Source organism: Eptatretus burgeri, chromosome 4, assembly GCF_056783735.1.
Source record: "Eptatretus burgeri isolate ZD-2024b chromosome 4, Ebu_testis_v1, whole genome shotgun sequence".
NCBI classification, from domain to species: domain Eukaryota; kingdom Metazoa; phylum Chordata; class Myxini; order Myxiniformes; family Myxinidae; genus Eptatretus; species Eptatretus burgeri.
The window spans coordinates 63,579,232-63,602,920 of NC_140964.1; the positions used below are offsets into that span (position 1 = coordinate 63,579,232).

The 23,689-nt window shown below is 46.4% G+C and overlaps 1 protein-coding gene and 1 long non-coding RNA gene across 2 annotated transcripts in view; one reads left to right on the forward strand and one right to left on the reverse strand.

Annotated features, from left to right (window-relative positions):
• The window catches only part of LOC147028208 (uncharacterized), a 35,056-nt gene extending 33,132 nt beyond the window's left edge, over positions 1-1,924 (forward strand). Inside the window, exon 4 of the long non-coding RNA XR_015057464.1 lies at positions 392-1,924. This is a non-coding gene — a long non-coding RNA (uncharacterized LOC147028208). The remainder of the gene's footprint in view (positions 1-391) is intronic.
• The window catches only part of WNT1 (Wnt family member 1), a 194,749-nt gene extending 175,900 nt beyond the window's left edge, over positions 1-18,849 (reverse strand). The window contains exon 1 of the mRNA XM_085878392.1: positions 18,784-18,849. Within this exon, the coding sequence (XP_085734518.1) occupies positions 18,784-18,814 (31 nt within the window). The 5' untranslated portion in view covers positions 18,815-18,849. The remainder of the gene's footprint in view (positions 1-18,783) is intronic.
• Positions 18,850-23,689: the final 4,840 nt, after the last annotated feature.

The window sequence follows — 23,689 nt, forward strand, 5'->3', positions numbered from 1 at the left end:
TGGTTATTCACCTAGGATGATTTGAATTGAACCAAGCCATCGGCTGGCCCTGAGGCCTCAGGCCTCAGGCCTGAAGCCTGAACTGCTTCACAAATGGTGGTACATGATTTGATTGTGGGCAGAGTCTGGCCAAGTGTCCAACCAATCAAGCGAAGGCAGTCGCGACATCACTTCCGTAAACACGAGGTCACTTCCACTGTGACAGATAAATAAATACACAGGCCTTTTATGCAGAGTGCCTGAAAATGAATACACTAAGAAGAACGTTGTTCAAATCGTTTTAGTGTTATTCAAAATACTCACATAAATTTGATATGAATATTGTACATGTATTACACTTGTAAGTTTCAGTTTGTTGTGCATATTGATCGTTATTTTCTTTCTGTTTCAGGGGTTTCCTGATAAAATGACAAGTCCTCAAAAGAAAGCAAAAATTGAGAGATTTGTACATGAATGTGGTTCAATCATTCAAGCCCAAAGGCATTTTCAGCATGAAATGAACAAACCAGCACTGAAAGACATTCCATATGAAGATGGATGAATCAGTTTGAGGCTACAGTAACTGTCCTGAAGGGGAAATCTGCTGGAAGGCCAAGAAAGTCAAATGAAAGGGTGAATGCTGTTATGGAGGTATTTGCCAACAGCCCAAAAAAGTCAATTAGAAGACAGAGCATCACTTGAGTTAAACATTCTGAAAAGCTCTGTTTATGATACAATTTAGAAAGAATTGAGGTTAAAATGTTATAAAATGCAAATAGTTCATAAACTTTGAGAAGAGGATTTAGATTGTGAAACAAGAGTAAATGTTTGTCAATGATTAGTTTAACTTATTCGGACGAACATTTTTTTGTTTCAATCAAACCTCATATTTAGTGATGAGACTACATTCCACATATCAGGAAAAGTTAATCATCACAATTGTAGGATATGGAGAGAAGAAAATCCACATGAATTGTATGAACACAAAAGGGATTCAACTCAAGTAATTGTTCTGTGGGCCATGCCACGTTCTCACATCTTTGGACCATATTTTCTGATGAATGCACTCTCACCAGCATTTCGAACCTCAACATGCTAAGAGAGTTCTTTATTCTCCAACTCCAACAAAATCCTGACTTAATACAAAGAGCTACTTTTCAACATGATGGGGCACCACCTCTCTTTGTTCGAATTTTTTAAGTGTTTTCAAATCAAAGTTTGCCAGACCTTTGGATTGTTCGAGGAGGACCTTTGAAATGGCCCACTCGTTCACCCGAGTTAACACCTTTAGAATGTTATCTCTGAGTTTTTTTTTTTTAAAAGAAAAGTATACACGAGCAAACCAAGGGACCTTGAACAACTCTCACATCATATTGTTGATGCTGTGTCTGTCATCCATCCCTACAGCTGTGTTGGAAAATATTTTCTCAGAATTTGAATGCCAAATTAGATTGATCTACAATATAAAAGCAGCATGGACATGATGTGCCTACGTGCGTGCCTGCGTGCATCTGTCCAACAATACACAATTGGCAGTGCAGCATGCATGTACGCATGCACCATAGCATGCATACACACATATACGTGCAGTACATGCAGCATATAACTTGCTGCACATAAATGCATGAAGCAATACACTACGCAGTAAATTTACATCAAAATAAAAAATATATATTCCTCTTTCATCTTCACTTATAATAATGGTGAATCTCATTTCTCATATCGAGGCCGATATCTATACACCGCCTAATTTCATTTTTTTTCCCATGAACAACTGGAGTTTTTTTTTTTTTGAAATTATGCAAACATTGGTATATTCCCGTCAGCAAAGAGAGGGATCTTTACACTCTAGTGAAAGTGAATGATGGATGACATGTAGAAGTTTATCAATAATTCGAGAATATGTAAACAATACCATAAATATTTCAAATAAACACTTATAAGTTTAATACATGTATTAATATCGAATTTATGTCAGTATCTTGAATAACAATAAAATAAAATAAAATACAAGTAGAGGTCCATTCAAAGTACATGCCAAATAAATAAATAACAAATCCTCCAGCACGTGACTGCCAGGGCGCCTTCAGCACCGGGCAATGCCACTGTGTAGCACATGAAGATGGAATTTGGATTGAGTGGTGTACAATAATTGATTAAATGATTAAGTGCATAATTAAAACAAATAAATAATCTTCAAAAAATAATTAAATTATTAATCAATTGGCCAATAGCATACCAAAACCACCACTTTTCATCAGAATCTGAAACTTTTTGAAAATTAATTCATTTTAAAATGATAATCAATAAATTGATTAATCAATAAATCAGAAACACCCTTTTTACCAAATCACTTGTTCACAGTCATGTCCAATTATCAGCTTCCTAACTCAAAAGGTGCCCGAGATATTATCACGATGAGAAATAAAATAAATAAGTAATTAATAAATCGATAAAATTCAATTAATTGATCAATTAAAAAAAATTGTAAGTTATTCTTCACCATTGAGAGATCTGGCTAAAAATTATATACAGCATAATATCTCAAAAAGTCATGGATGGATTTTGACAAAACTTGGTGTATGAGTTGGTTAGGTGACAATAACAAGCCGATTAGATTTTGGTTCAGGTCAGCAGATCCAGCCTATCAGTGGGACACAAAACGTAAACTGTTCAGCCTCGTCGAGGTATGCGTTCCACCTGAGTGCTGCCATCGTTTGTATTTAAACAATAGCCAAGTAATCCTTTAAAGCTTTCAGATAAAGCAGATGAAACTTGGGATGACAAACATACCATTCACCATTTTAGACAAACGATTGGTACAAATACAGACCACATAAGTGGATGCAGCACCATAAATTTCACCCAAACGTGACAGCCGTGCATTTCTGGAATGGTCATAACACGGAGATGTTTAAAAGATGTGTAAAGAACATCTTGTGTGGAAAGCATGACAAACACGATTGTCAGGGGCTGTCCATCTGCGTTTGGAAGAGGCACCCTCTCGACGATTTATTGAATTCTTGCTAATATGAACATTACAGTTTCCAACCCGTTTGATTTTTTTGTTATCTCATGGGAAACATTTAGAAATCGGGATGTGCTGCACCCCCTGTCATAATGTCAAACACATGTGAGACTAATGTGGTATATTGTCACGTGATCGGGGGGGGGGGGGGAGGGGGGTCAAGACGGCCTACAGGGTGTTGGTAGGCTTAGCCACGCCTCCTATGGGTGCAGCTAAGGCACGCCCACCAAGGAGGCCATGACTTCCCCAAGCACAACACAAAGCCAACAAGTGACTCCCATAACCAAGCAATTTAGAAGCTGATCAACAAGCAACTGGACTGAAAGTGTTGCAATGCTTGTGTGCAAAAGTATATTTTTACAATCACAAAAAAAAAAATGCACGTTAAAAATAAAAATAAAACAACAATTAAACCACATTGGCAGCTTTACACAACCTTCTCTTATCGTTCACTTCATCTAAATGCAGCACTTATACGGGGATATGCCAGAACCTTCTGGCACATCATGCCTGCACTCTGTCAACACCATGTTAATTCAATCTATCACTTTATGAACCTATTTCACTGGGCAGGGGGAGGAGGAGAAGTGGGGAGAATGAACATCATTGGTGGTCATAACCGGCTTTATAAAATACACAATATTTACCTTTCGTCAAGTTAAATATCTCCATCAGATCCCCTTGCAATTACCTCCTTTCTATTGTAAAACAAAAAAGTTCCGTCTCCTTTACTCGTTCCTCATAGCTTAGTCCAGTGATGCCGAGAATCAACCTCATCCTTCTGCGATGAACCCTCTCGAGAGCAGCTTTATGTTCTTCCTCTGATCTGGTGACCAAAACTGAACACAATATGCCAGATGAGGCCTCACCAAATTCCAGTAGTGTTAAAACTACCTCTTGATTTACACTGCTTTATCCTCCTTCAAATACAACTTAAAACCCGATTAGCTTTACCTATAGCTACCTGACATTGTGCTGTCTGCTTACCGCCGCCCCTCCCCCAATATATATATATATATATTGTTGTGGTTACCAAATTCGCAAACCACCATTCAGGTCCCTTAGGTGAGGTATCTCGGCAAGTACATGTGTAGTTAGGCCCAAACCCGTTGTCTAGTGGGAATACATGTCATATATATGCGTGCTGCGACTCTTCAGGATAGCCGTTTTTCTTTTACTATCTTTATTTTGGACCAACCGCCATGATTACCACCACAACCACAACATCAACCACCAACCACAACACCGCTTCACCACAACCGCCACGACCTTCACGTCACACCTCGCAACCGTAGCATCGCCACCGTTCTTGCCCCGCTGTGGGTACCGGTGTTGGACTCGTGCAGGGCGCACGTTGAACAGCGTGTACAAAATCACGGATTTTGTGCTTCAAAAACGGATCAAAAATGACACACGCCCACTTTTTGCCGTCCAATCGGTGAGCGAGGGGCGATTTGGCCCCGCCTCCAGAACGATCGATATATGCAAATTTGTGGATCAAAAAGCCTTCACGCCCACTTTTTCTCGGGCCAATGGGGAGCGAGGTGAAAGGTCAAAGGGAGGGGGTCAAAGGCGAAGCTACGGGGGGATAAAAGGACCGTGTTCGTCAGTCAGAGCCGTGTGGAAGTCTGGAGCCCGAAGCCTGCAGTAGCTGGAGAAGCTGAAGAGAGTCGAACGAGGAGAGCCCAAAGAAGAGTCCAGGGTGGAGAGTCCAGAGGCGGAGAGGCGGCAGCGGCGAAGGCAGACGAGGGGGTGCTCGCGACGGTGCCGGGAGCTGCACGCCCGAGGAAGGCCGGCAGCGCGACCTGGCCGAGGTGGAGACGCACACCAGGGATAATAAAAATCCTCTATACCCCGAGCATCAGCAACCCCCTCCTGTTTCCCCCCGCGCTGAGATAGTGCGACCAAGGGGGCCCCTTTCCCACCCCCTACCAGACACTGTCGGCGAGGTCCGCGGAGTTGGGGCGCCATCGCCGCTCCGCGTCTCATCACCAGACGGGTAGGCGCGACCCGGTCTCGGCCTCAGGCCCGCCTCATCCTTGAGGGTATTTCTTTTCCTTGGTTTTGGGTATGTGTTGTCGGCGCCGTCTGTGAAGTAGAATTGTATAAGTGTTGCCGTGTGCTCGGTAGTCGGTATTAGCTCTGCATTGTGTTCGCTTTTATATTTGCTTTTTGTGTAAATGGAATTGTGTTTTCTTTTTTTTGTGTGCTTTTGGTGGAATTGAATATGTGTGCTTCCCGTGTGCCGCGAATAAATGTGCTTTATTATTGAACTGTTCTCCCGCTTCGCTTCGTCTTTTTCTCCCATTGAACCCTCATCTTGCTTCACGTAAAGGGTTGGTAGTGGGCTGAATACGCCCGATAATTAATCGAACCGTCGAGGTCGACGATAACACCGCTCGGTTATTCTGATAGTACGGAACGGGTCGCTTAAGTGGCCCGTGTCCGAAGTCGACCTGCGGCGAGGTGCGATCGCCCGGTCTACCCTCCGCGTGGGTACTTAGGTAGGTCGAATTTGACGAGCAGCCCTATCCCACGCGGGGGCTGATTGGCTCGATCGCGGTGAGACCGAAAGGTCCACCCGTGACTGGTTCCCGGCGTTAGTCCGAGAGGGTCACGACTGGATTGTCCGTCCGGTGGGCGACGTGCCGCGATTCGAGTTACGTGGCCGTCAGCACGCCGGCGGGCGTGAATACCGCAACACTGGTGTCAGGTCGTGCGATACAAATTCATCGCCCTCCTCGCGGCACTGGTATCGGAGAACAGGAAAACGGGCTCTCCTGTCTCCGGCTAAATTCACGGGAATCGGTCCAGGGGTGAGAGAAGCGACCCCCGATTCCCTCCAAATTACGAGCGAGCAAATTAACCCTTCACGAGAAGCAAGATGGCGTCTCAAAGCGAGCGGGAGCCGGGGGTATTAGAAATGTATATGTGTAATAATGTAGAGTCCATGGTCCAGGATGGAATCCCCGTGCAGGAAATGTTGATTGTGCAGGAACACGGACTCGCCCAACTGAACCCAGAACCTGAAATGGGTGCGGCAGCGGCCGCAGTGTATGACACCTCCCCCCCCCCTCTCCACCAAAACCCTTCCCCAACCCTTGCCGAAACGGCTCAGCTGAGTGCATCCAACATGGCCCAGCTATGCGCCATGCTGGCGGCAATGAACGAAAAGATGAATGCGAAAATGATCGAAAAAATGGATGCAAATACAAACGAAATGAAAGACATGAACAAGCAAATGAATGAAGTGAAAACGACGATGGATGCGAATACACAGCAAATGAGGGAAGAGATGAAAAAGTTCCGGGGTGAGACGCAGAACATGGGCCGATGCCTGCAGGCGGGCATGAAGGCCGTGACAAAGGAAATAATAGTTGAGACAAGGGAGGTAAAGGGGGAAGAGTTGGCAGAGACACGGGAGATAGAAAAAATAGAGGAAAGACTACACGAGGAAGACGGGGTAAGTGACGCGCACACACACACGGAGGTAGTGGAGGATAATAGGGGTGAGCTCGCGGAGCGTGCAGGGACCCCGTGCGAGCACCTGGATGGCCTCCTCCAGGAACGAGGGGAGGGAGTATGCCCCCTTGAGGTGAGTCACGACCAGGTGAGTTCGGTCGTGTTTTGCGAGGTTGAGGGGACGAGTGCTGTGGACGGGTGCACGGAGAGCTTGGGGGGTATAGAGGCCCCGGAGACCCTTGTGGGGACACAAATCCCCAGTGTGGTTGTCCCTGTGTGTGTGGTGCAAGGTGTGAGTGCGTCCCCGTGTGTGGAAGCGACCCCGTGTGTGAGTGGTGTGGTGGCGATGGTGCCGGAGTACGTGCTTCCCAGCATGCCGTGTGTGGATGAGGCACGGAGTGTGAGTGAGGCACCGCGGGTTAGTGCCCCCGCGTGTGTGGGTGAGGCACCGTGTGTGGAAGAGACCGCGTGTGTGAGTGTCGCCGTGTGTATGAGTGAGGCACCGCGGGTTAGTGCCCCCGCGTGTGTGGGTGAGGCACCGTGTGTGGAAGAGACCGCGTGTGTGAGTGTCGCCGTGTGTATGAGTGAGGTACCGCGGGTGAGTGCCCCCGCGTGTGTGGATGAGGCACGGAGTGCGAGTGAGGCACCGCGGGTGAGTGCCCCCGCACGCGTGAGTGAATGGCCGTGTGCAAGGTCGCTGTGTGCCAGGGAGACCGTGTGTGTGAGAGAGCGGTATGTGAGGGAGATGTCGGTTGGTATGCGGGAGCACGCAGCCGCGTCTCCCGGTGTGAATGTGATGGAGTGGACTGTGTGCGTCGTAACACGCAGGTATGCGTGTGTGGAATGGCGACGGAGACGGCGACAGAGGAGAGAAAGCCGAGTAGCGGCTGTAGCTGTTTCGGGGACCGTGCCGGGTTCGCCCAGCAGTGAGCACGCGGTTCGTGCTGTGCAACGCACGAGACCGCCACGTGCTCGCTTGCGAGAGTGAAGTCCCGGTCCGGAAACGCACGCGGTGGATTTGCCGATCCCGCGGACGGACAAAGTTTAGGCAGGTAAACGGATTTGGACCGGACGGGTTCTCCACGCGATCGTGTGTGTTAAGCTCCAACGGGCAAAGCACATGTGTTCGCGTGGGGAACCCCTCGAGACGTGGGGCTTGTTTTTTTTTTTTGCGCACGGTGACGTCATGGCTGCACGTGTGGTTGGAATCCGGCAGGAGTGGTATCTCTGCCGGATGGTACCGTCCAAGGAGGGACGAGGAACACGTGCAGCTGCATGACGTCACGGGCAGGTGCAAAGTGCGCGAGCTCTGAGTTGCCGCGCAGGTGCTGCGCATGTAAAGAGAAAAAAAGGAAAACAGCAAGCCTCACTTTCGGGTGCACAGGATTCCTGGGCAAAGGGTGGAAGACCCCCTTGACCCTGGGCACAGGATGGAAACTAGTTCGGGGGAAGGGTTAGCTTAGTTAGACCGACTTCATGGGGCAGGGGTAAGTCCTCATGGAGTCCGTGGAATGGATTAGTTAGAGGGATTGTAGCCAGATTTAGGATGGGAAAATGGGAAATAAAATGATTTATTTGGAGACAGTGACAGACTTGTGGATGTGTAGAGGGGACGTAGTTTAGCTACGTAGGTTAAATGGAACGTGCTATAGTTTAAGGGACGACGTGGGAGCACGAGTTAGTTAGGGGATGTAGATAGAAGGATGGCAGAGTTCAGTGGTGTGTGTGTTGAAGAGTTGTTGGTGAGTGAATTGGAAGCGTGTACATGGTGAGTGAAGTGGAAGCATGTGCTTGGTGAGTGAGTGAGGCCAGCGGGTCTGTGTGTGTGGAGTGAATGGGGAATGCATGGTGCGATGAGTGATTGGGGGGAGGAGTGACTCCCGCCCAAGGGACCCCGGGGTCAGAGTAAAGTGAGTTAGCTGGGTTAGTCAAATTGAAAAATGGAGGTCGTTTTGTTGTTGGTGGGAATGTAGGCTCGAGACCCATTTGGAGGGGTGCAGGAGCCCTGTTGACGGGCTTGGGAGCGTGGCTGCGAAAGGTGAGTATCGCTGAGTGGGTACCCCGGGCACCAGGCTAGTCGGCCGCGGTAGGCCATGGGCCCATGGGGGGCCGGGATAGAGTAGTGGGCACGGGTGCGCCTGCTTGGTGCGGGGGCCCGGGCGCCATTAGCCGCGTGGGCAGTGTTGTGGGCACGGGTGACCCTCGGAAAGGGGCCCGGGAGGCCGGCCTGCCACGTGTGCGTTTCAGGGGAGGTGCCATGGGGGGCACTCCCCGGTGTTAGGGAGCTGGTAGGCTCGGAGGCAGTGCAGTGCCCGGGGGTGCCATAGCGGGAGAATCGGCAGAGGGTCGTGCCTGCCAAAGGGAGCCACGTGTCCCAGCCAGGAGACCGTGTGAGGGCACGGAGAGAAAATTGGGGGGCGAGGCCCGAAATTGTGAGGACACCAACACAGGCGACGGGAATCTGGGTTTATAGAACCAATAGTTTAAGCGAGAGGCGCTTGTTGAAAGCCCCGGGGTAGTTTAACAGTTAAATGGTTTGGGTAGATTAGGAGATGTACCCCTCCGCACCATCCATCCCCACGCTCTCGTTGTGGGCCGCTGGACCCACTTTGGTTATAGATCGCCGAACTCTGGGGAGGCCATTCTGAGGCTTCGTTGGGCCTCGACACAGGACGTTAGCTCTCCCTTATTCCCCTCCGGGAAGGGAACGTAGGGGTTGGGAGTAGGCTAGGTGACAGGATAGGTTAGCCGAACAAAGACGATAAAGGGGGTTAGGGGACGATTTATAGTGGGGAAGTAAAAATAAAAACAACAAAAGAATAAGTTGGGGCTAAATTGGGGTTTGACAAATTAAGGGAGTGGGTATGTACAGTGACAGGCAAAGGCGATAGGTGGGAGGGAGACAGGTAGGTAGGTCCGAGCCCGCCTTCCGAGTGGCCAGCACCACCGCACCCCCTCCACCAACCTCCACTGAACGGCAAAGGCTGGCCAGCTTCATCTGTTGGCTGCGTTGCTGCAAGGCAAAGGCCGACCCACTTCGTCTGCAGCTGCTGTGCTGCAAGGCCTGTGCCGGCCGGATCATCTGCAGCTGTGGTACTTCAAGGCCTGTGCCGGCCAGTTCATCTGCCGGCTGTGTTTGCCTGCTGCCTTTGCCATGCCATGCCCACTGCCCACGTTCACCAGCCCCGTTCAATTTTTGCTTTGCCCCCCCTGTTCATTTCCATGTGCGCCAGGATCAAGGCAACAGTTTGCAAGCTGCAAGAACTGCCCTGTTGGCAGCTACAACACGGGCCTGCAGTGGCGGCCCGTGCACCGTGTTTGTGTTCATGCATCCATTCGTTGTGCTCATTGCGTGTGCCACTTGAGCTGGCACGGAGACTGCGTTTGTGCAGCCCATGCACCGTTGTGGTTCACTGCATTCAGTTCAAACCGTTCATGCATCCATTCGTTGTGTTCATTGCGTGTGCCACTTGAGCTGGCACGGAGACTACGTTTGTGCAGCCCATGCACCGTTGTGGTTCACTGCGTTCAGTTCAAAAGGGAAGGCCTTGGACTGCGTGTGAGCAGCCAGCCACGTTCCCTGTCACCTGCATTGTTTGAGCCAGAGACTGCATGTGGGCAGCCTGGCTCCCTGCTAACTGCTTTTCTTTTGCAGAGTTCATTGATCCTGGGCCATGGTTTAGTGTAAAATTTGTAAGTTAAGGTTAAGATGTACTGTAAATATGAGTGCGCCCCCGGCATGTATGTCTTAGCGCCGGCAATTTTATTTAAGTCGTCCGTGTGAGTGAGTTTGTTTAGATAGTTACGCAGCCCTCAGGTTATTTATTTTGGGGACACGAATACCATGAATGTCGCACTCAGGGATCCGTAGGTAAAATGTACTAGGGGAAAACTACACATGATGGCACACGAAAATTTGACGACTCGGGACGAGTCTGTAAAAAGGGGAGGGGGTAGTGTTGTGGTTACCAAATTCGCAAACCACCATTCAGGTCCCTTAGGTGAGGTATCTCGGCAAGTACATGTGTAGTTAGGCCCAAACCCGTTGTCTAGTGGGAATACATGTCATATATGCGTGCTGCGACTCTTCAGGATAGCCGTTTTTCTTTTACTATCTTTATTTTGGACCAACCGCCATGATTACCACCACAACCACAACATCAACCACCAACCACAACACCGCTTCACCACAACCGCCACGACCTTCACGTCACACCTCGCAACCGTAGCATCGCCACCGTTCTTGCCCCGCTGTGGGTACCGGTGTTGGACTCGTGCAGGGCGCACGTTGAACAGCGTGTACAAAATCACGGATTTTGTGCTTCAAAAACGGATCAAAAACGACACACGCCCACTTTTTGCCGTCCAATCGGTGAGCGAGGGGCGATTTGGCCCCGCCTCCAGAACGATCGATATATGCAAATTTGTGGATCAAAAAGCCTTCACGCCCACTTTTTCTCGGGCCAATGGGGAGCGAGGTGAAAGGTCAAAGGGAGGGGGTCAAAGGCGAAGCTACGGGGGATAAAAGGACCGTGTTCGTCAGTCAGAGCCGTGTGGAAGTCTGGAGCCCGAAGCCTGCAGTAGCTGGAGAAGCTGAAGAGAGTCGAACGAGGAGAGCCCAAAGAAGAGTCCAGGGTGGAGAGTCCAGAGGCGGAGAGGCGGCAGCGGCGAAGGCAGACGAGGGGGTGCTCGCGACGGTGCCGGGAGCTGCACGCCCGAGGAAGGCCGGCAGCGCGACCTGGCCGAGGTGGAGACGCACACCAGGGATAATAAAGATCCTCTATACCCCGAGCATCAGCAACCCCCTCCTGTTTCCCCCCGCGCTGAGATAGTGCGACCAAGGGGGCCCCTTTCCCACCCCCTGCCAGACACTGTCGGCGAGGTCCGCGGAGTTGGGGCGCCATCGCCGCTCCGCGTCTCATCACCAGACGGGTAGGCGCGACCCGGTCTTGGCCTCAGGCCCGCCTCATCCTTGAGGGTATTTTTTTTCCTTGGTTTTGGGTATGTGTTGTCGGCGCCGTCTGTGAAGTAGAATTGTATAAGTGTTGCCGTGTGCTCGGTAGTCGGTATTAGCTCTGCATTGTCTTCGCTTTTATATTTGCTTTTTGTGTAAATGGAATTGTGTTTTCTTTTTTTTGTGTGCTTTTGGTGGAATTGAATATGTGTGCTTCCCGTGTGCCGCGAATAAATGTGCTTTATTATTGAACTGTTCTCCCGCTTCGCTTCGTCTTTTTCTCCCATTGAATCCTCATCTTGCTTCACGTAAAGGGTTGGTAGTGGGCTGAATACGCCCGATAATTAATCGAACCGTCGAGGTCGACGATAACACCGCTCGGTTATTCTGATAGTACGGAACGGGTCGCTTAAGTGGCCCGTGTCCGAAGTCGACCTGCGGCGAGGTGCGATCGCCCGGTCTACCCTCCGTGTGGGTACTTAGGTAGGTCGAATTTGGCGAGCAGCCCTATCCCACGCGGGGGCTGATTGGCTCGATCGCGGTGAGACCGAAAGGTCCACCCGTGACTGGTTCCCGGCGTTAGTCCGAGAGGGTCACGACTGGATTGTCCGTCCGGTGGGCGACGTGCCGCGATTCGAGTTACGTGGCCGTCAGCACGCCGGCGGGCGCGAATCCGCAACAATATATATATATATATATATATATATATATATATATATATATATATATATATATATATATATATATATATATATATATATATATATATATATATATATACATATATATATATATATATATATCTTCTCCTTCTTCTTTCGGCTGCTCCCGTTAGTGGTCGCCACAGCGGATCATCCGTTATGATCCGCATACTGACTTGGCACAGGTTTTACGCCGGATGCGCTTCCTGACGCAACCCTGGTCGCCTCTTACGACACAGGGATATGGATTGGGTTTCGCCATGATTCCGGGCTGCCCTACACCCTCTCATTGCGCAGCCCAGCGCAAAGCTCCCGTCCTCAAGCGATCCTCCAACCCAAGCCTCCGAGTAGCCGGATTACAGGCACACGCCACTGCACCCGGTGTGTGTGTGTGTGTGTGTGTGTGTGTGTGTGTGTGTGTGTGTGTGTGTGTGTGTGTGTGTGTGTGTGTGTATATATATATATATTGTTTTTCGGCTTTCAGCTGCTCCCGTTAGGGGTTGCCACAGCGGATCATCCGTTATGATCCGCATACCGATTTGGCATAGGTTTTTTTACGCCGGATGCCCTTCCTGACGCAACCCTGGTCGCCTCTTACGACACAGGGATAAGGATTGGGTTTCGCCATGATTCCGGGTTGCCCTACACCCTCTCGAAGCGTGGCCCAGTGCAGAGCTCCCATCCTCAAGCGATCCTCCAACCCAAGCCTCCGAGTAGCCGGATTACAGGCGCACGCCACTACGCCTGGTATATACATATATTGTACCATCCCAAGATCTTTCTCCTGTGTGACAAGTTCTAAGATTGTCGCTTGCATAATGTTATCCCTATTTTCATTGTTCTTACCCATCTTCAGCACCTTACATTTCTGTGTTAAACTGTATCACTAAAAGTTCCAGTCCTCCATCTCTTAAACTTCCAGGCCTCTCTGTCAGAAATGATCTCTTTTAGGCTAACTAAATTTCACGAGATGACAGTTAAAAGGCAACATGGTGGCAGCAGGGCAGTGGGGCAATAGTTGGACAAAACAAGCAAGGGAATGGGTGAATAGAAAAAGAAGAGAGGGGGGAAAAGAATGAGGAGGGGGGGTGGGTCACACAGTAACCTGCAAATAAGAGGGATGCATTGGGCAAGATTAATAGGGGTGGAAAAGATTGCAAGTGGATAGGTTGGGTGTATGACAAGGAACGATTTATTCGATTTTGGTGAAGATCCAGATCCGAGGGTTGGGTTAGACAGGGTTAATGTCTGGGTGTGCGCTGCCACTCGCCACAGGGCGAATCCCCCTTGCCTGTGGCTAATATTTTAAACCACCCTTTAGCCACTGTGACTAATCCATGTTTGTGTTTTTTTTTTTTACCAGTTTTAGACGAATTTTTGGTGATTTTAGCACAGAATTCAACCTTCGTTGAGACGGCCGCCATTTTGTACGTTTTGATTACGGGATTCACGCGTGATTTCGTATAAGCTTATATATACTGTACTAACTTTACTAGTTTTAAACTTGGTTCTAGTAAAAAAATAAAAAAAATAAAAAATAAAATCGACCGAAATTGCGCATGATTCCCATGATCCTAGTCTCAAAATTGTATTTTTTTTTTTGAAAAATTTTTTTTTTCCGGAATGATTCGGCGCTACTCGGCGCGACATGCTTCGTTGGGTCAGTGGTTGCCAGGTGAGTTTTGACACAATCAGTAGTAGTACGAGTTTGTTTGGATGAGAGAGTTTGTTTGGATGAGTGAGTTTGATGGGTGACTTTGGCTGGTTGGATGAGTGAGTTTGATGTGTGAGATTGGTTGGATGAGTGAAGTTGTTGGGTGAGATTGGTTGGATGAGTGAGTTTGACTGGCATGAGGTTGGTCCAATCCTGGTCCACAACCACCCCCATCCCCCACTACCACCTACTAAAAGGCACAACGACCATACCCTCCACCCACACACACCATCACCACCTCCCCTGATGGTCATTCATTCAACCAATCTCACTCATCCAACCAACCTCACCCATCAAACTCACACATCTGCCTTAAAATTAAATTATTTCATATTGCTAAAAAAAAAAAACTTTTGAATAAAATATGTGACCAATCATTCTAAACCTGTATTAGCCACAGTGGCTAATTCCTTTTGAAAGCCAGAGCACACCCAGAATGTGGATAGAAAAGATTGTGGGTAGGGATGAAGGATGCCATGACATGGTGGTGCACCATGAGCTTGAAGTCCTGAAGGGAAAAGAGCAATTCAATCATTTCAGAAAGACAGCTCCATAAATGGGACAAAATAAAAACAAAAGAGCTGAGTTGTGTGGTAAGCTAGAATTATGGAAGTTTAACTAGGATGGGGTTATTGGAAGAACGTGCCCACCCTGGAGTTTCTGGAGAGGGTCGAGTGCAAAGGGAATGGGCCGGAGGAAAGGTGGTAGAAAACAATGGCCACCAACTTGCATGTGATGTGAGAGAAACAGGTCTTGTGTTTTATAATTAGACCACCTTCCTCAGTCTCTGACGTCCCCTTCCTCTGTCTAGGGCTTTAAGACAGCAGTCATTGCCATCGCAGGTCATCCTCCATCCCCACCCATGATCTTTTCTACCCCTGTTAGCCTTCCATGTCAATTCCATCCTTATTCACAGGGTACTATTGTATCTCTGTCTGTGTCTGTCTCTCTATCACCCCCCCCCCGTCCCCCCTCCACCCCCATGTTTACAACTAGATTTGCAGCATCTTGAAAAGCAAAAACAACCATGGATGTCCTCTTGGGACAAATCCAATGTCTTTCTTTCAATGGAGTCTCATCGAAAAAACACTGAATCAGACATCAAACTGGACTCCATCGATGTTGTACATGCCAATGGGCATGCACGGATTTACAGTACATACAGGATTCCGATGGAGTTTCATTACCAATCGGTTTCTGCAGATGCAGAATGAACTTTGTGAGGGTGAAAATGGTCCGAAAGGTAATGAAATATTGCACTCATCGAGCATTATGTGTGAAGTACATAAAGTTGGAGATGCCTTAGGTGTTGTGTGTCTTGTGAGGAAAAGTCAGCAGTCCGATGCCATCCCATACCACGTCATGTACCACTGTCAAAATTATACATGATCTGTTGTTCCACTACATCTCTGAACCTTTGGCCAATGGATAAATGCCGTCATGTCATTGGCCAGTAGGTAAATGTACAAGGAGTGGTGGTGTATTGCGTGAGGGTTCAGAGAGCAAAGATGTCTTTGTAAAGTGTGTCAATGGAAGCAGATGTCTAAAACAGAAGAAAATTTGCACATGACCCCCAAGAAACATGCTGCATAAAACCTCTAAGTCACTGGCCAGTGAATTCCCATCTTTATAGGTCTTTTATATCTTCCAACTCAAGCTTCATAAATCATACAAAAACTGCAGGCGGCACTCACAACAGTGATATAACATCCCATAATGCTTCTTTAGACAAAGGAAATGAAGTCTCGAGGTCAAGTGTCAGGGTTTACGGTATACTCGAGGATGGCACATGGATGAGAATTGATGGATTTTCTTTTCATGTTGGTGAGCATGTGTGCTGTAATGCTGTGTGTGGATATGTGATCGTTTGCAGTGAAAAATGTTGTCCCAGCCTCCACCATCAACAACAAACTACAATTAGCAGGTTAAGACATACAAATTAGGTGGTCAGATGATAGCACAGTTAATTGGTATAATGTGTGTGTGTATATATATATATATATATATATATATATATATATATATATATATATATATATATATATATATATATATATATATATATATATATATATATATATATATATATATATCATAATATATATATATATCATAATATAATGGGCATAAGCCTGGAACTTCTAACACACTTTTCTCTGAACATATTCTGTTCATACTTCAGAAATCTTCACATTATGTGTTCCATGTATTTACACAGGTGATAGCGGATTCAAAAATCGAATATAGATAGAATTTTCAAAGAGGGAATCGATGACGTCACAATCATCAGCGTTCGGTGGCAAACCGACGGCTGGGTCCCAGTCGACATGCTTTACTTAACTAAATCCATGAGTTCAGGACGTTTGTTCAACTCAGTATTTATGACTTTTATCCTGCCATGTTGTTAATCTGTTGATGGAGGTAATATAGAAACGATGAATATGTCAAATCATTCGTGTTACTCATCCGCACTATGTGTCAAGGCCAACAATCTAAAGTGACCGGTCTGAAACGCTACCATAGGTGCCCAGACATGCCACCAATATGAACTGAGCTGTTGAATGCGGCGCAAAACATCCAAAGAAACTACGTAACAGAGTATTGTGATCCGCCCTGTCTCCCATACCCGTCATAGACGGGTATCTGCCAGTATATATAAATCGCAAATACAACCCATTGCTTCGCTGACAGGGGGGGGTGGTATTAAGGACGGGGGTTGTAGAGAAGAGGGAGTGGAGGGAGAGAGAGGAGGCAGGAGGGAGGGGAAGCTAAGAAGAGGAGAAGAGTGAGGAAAGGGGGGGCTGAGGTGGGGAGAGCTATGCCTCACCAAACATTGCTCTACCACCAGGGGGAGGGATCCAATGAGGGGGTCAGAGAGAAAGGCGAGGGGTGGAGGTGGGGTTAGTTAAGAGAATGCTATGTTCAGCTTAATTACCGAACACACACACACACACACACACACACAAACTCATGTCAGAACAGCTGTACACACAACGACACAACCAAGTTTATAATATAATCTGCTGACATATCTGCAAAAACTTTGATGTCCCAGTTCCAGAAAATTTGTGGGAACATGACCCAAAAGTAATCACTGAAAACATGGAAGTACCTACCGCTCATGTACGAACTAATGATCCCATAGAGCGTGAACATCGAAAACAAAGCACTGTGACCAGATATCATACTTAGGTACAAAAAAAAAAAGAGAAGAAGGGATTGCTGATTGAGGTGTTAATAGCAGTGATTTTGGACTAAACGACGCAGAAATCAAAAAAAAATGTCCAAACACCAAGACCTCCAGAATGAAGTGAGAAGATCCTGGAAGTTAAAGAATGTCAAAGCTGTACCAGTGATAGCTGGACCTACAGGAATGATAACAAAAACCCTCACAGAGATATTAAACATAGAGGCATGTTTAATATCTCTGTAAGATTGAGTGCTCACCTCCTAGTGGCTGGATAAGATAATCAGGCAACCACTGGAAGGCATTGATGACCCACAAAATATATAACGATGAAGAAAGTAAATACCGATTGATTTTCTTTATGCCATGAACATTCTTTCTTTTATTTATGCCATGAACAAACCTTGGTACATCAAGGGTGAGAAAGGTTGTGGCCAAGGTTCATAGAAATTGTGTGGTTTCAGAAAATAAAGCAAATACATATTTTGGGGTCAACCACCCCCCGTAGACCCCAATCTTTTTAAATGTCGTGAACAAACTTTAGCTCATCATGGATGGTGAAGATGGTGGTCAAGTTTCATTGGAATTATATGTGTAGTTTTGGAGAAGAAAGCAAATACGTATTTTTGGGGGCAACACCCCTTAAATCCCCTGAGAGCAGATTTTTTTCATGTCATGAACAAACTTTGGTACATCATGAGTGATGAAGGTTGTCGTGAAGCTTCATCGGAATTGTGTGTATCGTTTTAGAAGAAAGCAAATACCTCTCTGGGGAGGAAACCCACTCCCCCCACCCCACCCTCCCAAAAACTCTCTCCATAGACCCCTTCAGACCCCATTTTTAATGCCATCACGGGTGATGAAGTTTTTGGTCAAATTTCATTGAAATCGTATGTGTAGTTTTTGAAAAGTTGCAAGTATTTGTGGACGGACGGACGACGTGTCGTCTCATAAGTTCCCCGGAAATACTTTACAGGTGAGCTAAAAACCATCCCTGGGAATACTATAACAAACAAACTACATTTGGAAACTGTCCGGGTTTCAGTGACGATCCTGAAAAGAGCCCTTGGCACAAAACTTTGAGAACAGAAAACTTCACAGCTTGGTCCATGAATCGTGACCCATTACTGAGATGAAGGTGGATGATTTGTGTCTGCCTTGGAAGGACTCCATTCCACATTCTGAAACCCGCACATGAAGATACCAATCAACGACACACACACACACACACACACACACACACACACACACACACACACACACACACACACACACACACACACACACACACACAGCAATTTTTTGGGAATCGGCAGGTTGGAGTTTGAGTGATTACCGACTACAGTTCGGACAGTTTACAACACAGAAACCTTGAGTATCTGTCACCGAAGAACAACGTTACATTGATAGAGACGTTTCATGGAGATGATCACAAACATGAAAACAGCTGCGAGTGATGGAGGAAAAAAACTTGGCTCAGTAATTTATAAAACACGTTCATACTGCAAATGGCCTTTTACTATGAAACTCACAAAGGGAAACGTACAACCTTTGTAAAGCAAATCCGATAACCAAATACTTTAGAAACAGGTGCGAGGACAAAGGAAAACCTGATAGAACCTCCATAAGATACGGGATGAAACTTTACCACCACGGAACCTGGAACAGGCATGGCATGTCCTCACACCCGAGGAGAGTCCGTACAGATCCAAATCTACCCACATGTACCACGTCCGTGTGTGCTGTATGTATACATACCTCTACCTTGTGGTACCTGTCGACTGTACATCCCGATCGGGACACGAACTGTACTGTTGTGATGAATCTTTAAAGTGTTGTTGTTGTTGTTGTTGTTGTAAGCTTGTTTCTATTATACAACAAACTGTGAAACTCCGTAAGTGGTTTAAGCACTCCAACGGAACGCTTGGCTTGGTAAGCGATTACCGATTACCCTCGATACAACTATGCACCCGGAAACGCCCGTGCAATGTCCGAATTGGACAAATCAACACTTTTTGGGGGGAATCGGAACTGCTGATACTTTAAAATCTGGAGCTTCTCTCGGTTATTCATATTCGCAAATTAAATATACACACGAACACTGGCGTCTCCAGGTGTTTATAAGCATTGCAATTTACCCAGCGATTCGTAGCTATTATGAACAGGCATTCGATAGTATGAGTGAAGAAAGTGAAAAAAAATACCTTATCGTTAAGAAATCGTTGCGGCCTGTTCCAAGTCAAGGCGTGGTTGAGCAGGCCAAAAAAACATGGCGGCTTCAGATCCCAGCGAGGTTACCAAGGAAACGCCTTAAGACCCCAGGCGGCGGGGTGGCTGAGGATCGCCTGATGAAGGATATAAATTAAATTAGGCCGTTAATTATCTTCAAAAGAGGAGTTTTAATTAACCTAAGCACACAATTTTCACTCTTGCGCTTCCTTGGAGTTTTCTTTGTGTGCATGCAAAGTTTCAGGCTGCAAGGTTTTATCGTTTTGGAGGACACACACACACACACACACACACACACACACACACACACACACACACACACACACACACACACACACACACACACACACACACACACACACACACACACACACACACACACACACACACACACACACACACACACACACACACACTGTGCTCCAAAAAGACCATAAATTTGGTTGTTGATGTATTTAGAACCACAAATGATTCAATAAATACCCTTTAGTTTATATGATACAAAAACTCGGAAAGTTCAGTGGGCTCTCATGACCTTGGGATCAAGTCTTGGGTTACAAAAACTGAGTGATGAGGTGCTTGGGTTTGAGTCTCAGGTTGAGTCTGAATAATGAGGTCCTTGGGTTTGAGGATTGAGTCTGAGTGATGAAGTCCTTGGGTTTGATTCTAATGTTGAGTCCAAATTTTTTCACACTTGCCCCATGCAGGAATTTATTTCTGTTTTTCTACATATATATATATATATACATATATATATATATATATATATATATATATATATATATATATATATATATATATATATATATATATATATATACACATACAGGGTGAGTCAGAAGTAGCGCCCGATTTCTGTCAGTTGATTGTTTGCCATTTGCATTACAGTGTACAAGAAGGTCGAAATAAATGAATGACATGTTTATCTCACCATTTATTCAAGAAAAAATTATTACGGAACTGTACCAAGCTGTTTTACTTGCAATTTTCAAAGTGCCCTCCCTCGATATCGATGCACAATTGCAGCCGAGCAGCCACAGAGCGGCACACACGTCTGCAGAGTTCGATATCAATTTCCTCAAACTTTGCAGTGATTTGAGCCTTCAATTCCTGAATGGGACAAGGCTTTTCACGATAAACAAGGTCTTTCATTAGACCCCAAAGAAAGAAATCTGGAGGTGTAAGGTCTGGGGAGCGTGCCCGCCACTCGATCGGACCGCGGCGGCCGATCCACTTTCTGGGAAAGTTTTCATCAAGCCACTGACGAACATAACGTCAATAATGAGGTGGAGCTCCATCATGCTGGAAATAACAGTCCTGATCTTGTATCCTGGGCCAAAAGAAGGTTTATAGCATATCCAGGTAAATTTCTGCAGTGACAGATCCCTCAAAGAAAAAGGGTCCAATTTTCCCTAATGGAGATATGGCTGCCCAAACTGTCACTCCGGGTAAATTTACCTCCTTCTCAACTGTCACTCTTGGGTTATTCTCAGCCCAGTAGACACAATTGTGTCTGTTAATTGTGCCATTAAGCTTAAAACATGCCTCATCTGACCACCAAAATCAAAAATAAATAAATTACGAAAATTTTTAATCTGCAAGACAATTATTAACAACATGACTTCCCAGAGAGAATCTGACAGCCAAAAATACAGAAATCGGGCCCTACTTTTGACTCACCCTGTATGTATATATATATATATATATATATATATATATATATATATATATATATATATATATATATATATATATATATATATATATATATATATATATATATATATATATGTCTGCAGACTCAAGTGCCATCTCTTGTAATATAAGCCGTGTAATTTTGTGTCCACAGTAGACTACAACCAGACTGGACAACCAGCTAAAAATCCCATCCAAAGAATGGCAGGGTCCCTGTTAGAACACCTGTTTGACCTTCGAGATTGGCACAGTAATGGCTGACCAGGGCCGGTGTTTGCCAGTCGGGGACCGGGGAAGAACTCAACATTGAGCCCCACTCCCTTTCAAAAAATGGGCACAACAGACCACGCATTATTGCTACTTATATTAAAATGCCGCCAGCAACATCATATAACGACATGACATAATGAGACTGCTTTTTTGAGAATGTAAAATCATGGTGACGCACCTTTAGAAGTGGGCCCTCCAAGAAGTGGATCGTTATCTTTTCTTCTTGTCGTTATTGCTGCAGTGTCGGTGTGACTGGGCTTTAATGAGCTAACTGCCAGAATTGGAGGTTGACAATCACAAGTTTTGAAATGTAAAGTTTTTTTTCCCAGGGACCCCTAATGGTCAGGGTCTCTGCCCTGCCCTCACACCGACTCTGTGGCTGGACCCACCTATCCTTCAAGGCCACAGATTCCTTCAAGGTGATTTCGAACAAAATAAATTGGGAATAACTCAGACTCAGACAGACACACACGTTATACCACACACACACACGTTATGCCACACACAATGAAGGTAAGATTTATCAATGAGAGTAAAAATGTCATGGTAAAATGATTACCTACATGCATACCTCGATAAACCAACCACTTCATTCCATCGGTCTCGCCGAAGCAAAACGAGGGAGTCCCCCAGTGAGCCTCAAGGGAGACATGTTACACGAGTTTTACATGAGTGTGCCCATGCTGTGCTTCGGTTTGAGTACAGTAGCTCTGGCCTGTGTCTCCAGCAAAGCCGCGGCCCGTGGAAAGCTCTGGAGAGAGCTGTCAGCAGGCCCTCACAGAGCATATCATTACTGTGCAATTACACAGAACATTTTGGCAATTCTGGTCTTTTTTGTTACTTTGGTTTATTCAGCGTGACAGCCTGTTTTGATATTTTATAATACAGAGCAGCTCTTCAATCCCTCGGTGTGTTTTTTTTCTTTCTTTCCCCTCCTGACTTCACTCGATTTCCCCCTCTTTGGGTCCTTCTGTCATCCCCTGCTAATTCTCTATAACCTTCGCTCTGTGTACCTGCACGAACAAGAACAGGTGTGCGACCGTCAACTTATTATCAGTCGCACACAGATAGACAGTCGTGCCCGTGCGGCTCTGTTTGACAAGCTCCTGATGGGAAGCAGACTGGTTTCAATATCTGACACTGCAGCACAACCCACCCCCGACCTTCATCCCCACCCTATCCACCCCTTTAACCCATCCAGGGCCCATAATGCGAGGTCGTTGTGGGGAGGCTTCGGGCGATGAAACAAACTTTCATCTGGACTGAAATGACTGTGCATTCAGTTCCCTCCAAATTAATTCCTTGAACAAATATGTCAGGTCATAACCCATTATCTAGACAGTTGCATAAATCAAGACGCATACATGTAATGTCCATTCTCGACACTGGCGCTGATTGACGTCACAATGCACCTTCCTGTCATTGTGTGATGACGCTAACAAGGTAAGCTAGTGTTATCTGGAGTCAACCATTCTGTGCTGGTGTAATGCCTTTATCTCTTATATGGAGTCTCGTTAACAAGAGGAACGGTCTTTTCGATAAATTGACATGTAGTTTAGAGTAAGCTATCTGACAGAATGGTAGAGGAGGAAGCTCCAGCCTGTCTATAGATAAATTAAAACTCTTGCGTGTTGTTTTTTTTAAAAGGAAAACAAGCAAAAGGTTTCGGCCAAGCACGGAGCTTTCTTCAGGGTCTCAATCAGAGAATGACAGAGTGCAGCTTGCTTTACATTATAAGGGAAAGAATATGTATATCAAAGGTTTGCAGGGTGGCCTAAATGTGTGCATTCTCACCTCGAATCTGCCTATTCTGGGTTCAAATCCAGACCAGCTACAAACTGTAATCGTGGTGTTTCACAGGCAGGGTGATTCATCAATGTGTGTGCTGTCCCTGAGGTCCCTCGGATGCATTCGTTGATGGACGTGAAAGATCCCACGGTGTCTTTCGTGAAGAAGAGAGAAGCTTTCGCCGGCACCCTGCACAAATTACAAATTCCTATCCGAACTACTGCTGGGAGAGGGATGGCAAACCACCCAGCACGATCTCAGGCCGAGAAACTGCTTCTGCAGAACCATCGCTCTCTATCACCGAGCATGGTACACATATCAGATGTATATCAAAGGGTTTGTTTGCTACCGTAGGCCTACCTGTATTTGTACAAAAGGTGTTTTCCAAGGTTTCTTCCCCACCCCAAATGCATATGCATCACGTGTGTGTGGGAAAGACTTTGCTCGCCATGGTATGTGTACAATATGTCCACTAAGCCTGGTGTTGGCTTTGCGGTTAGGGTGGCTGGCTTGGGATCTTGGCGTCCTGAGTTCAAACCCTGTGGCTGCTGAATTAGCACTAGGTGGGGTTGGCTCAACCTGTGATGACAGGTTGACCTTCCAAGGTCAATGAAATGAGTACCGGTGTACTGGTGTACTGGTGTAGGGGCACAGCATCAGTGGCATAGTTGTACCCCAACAA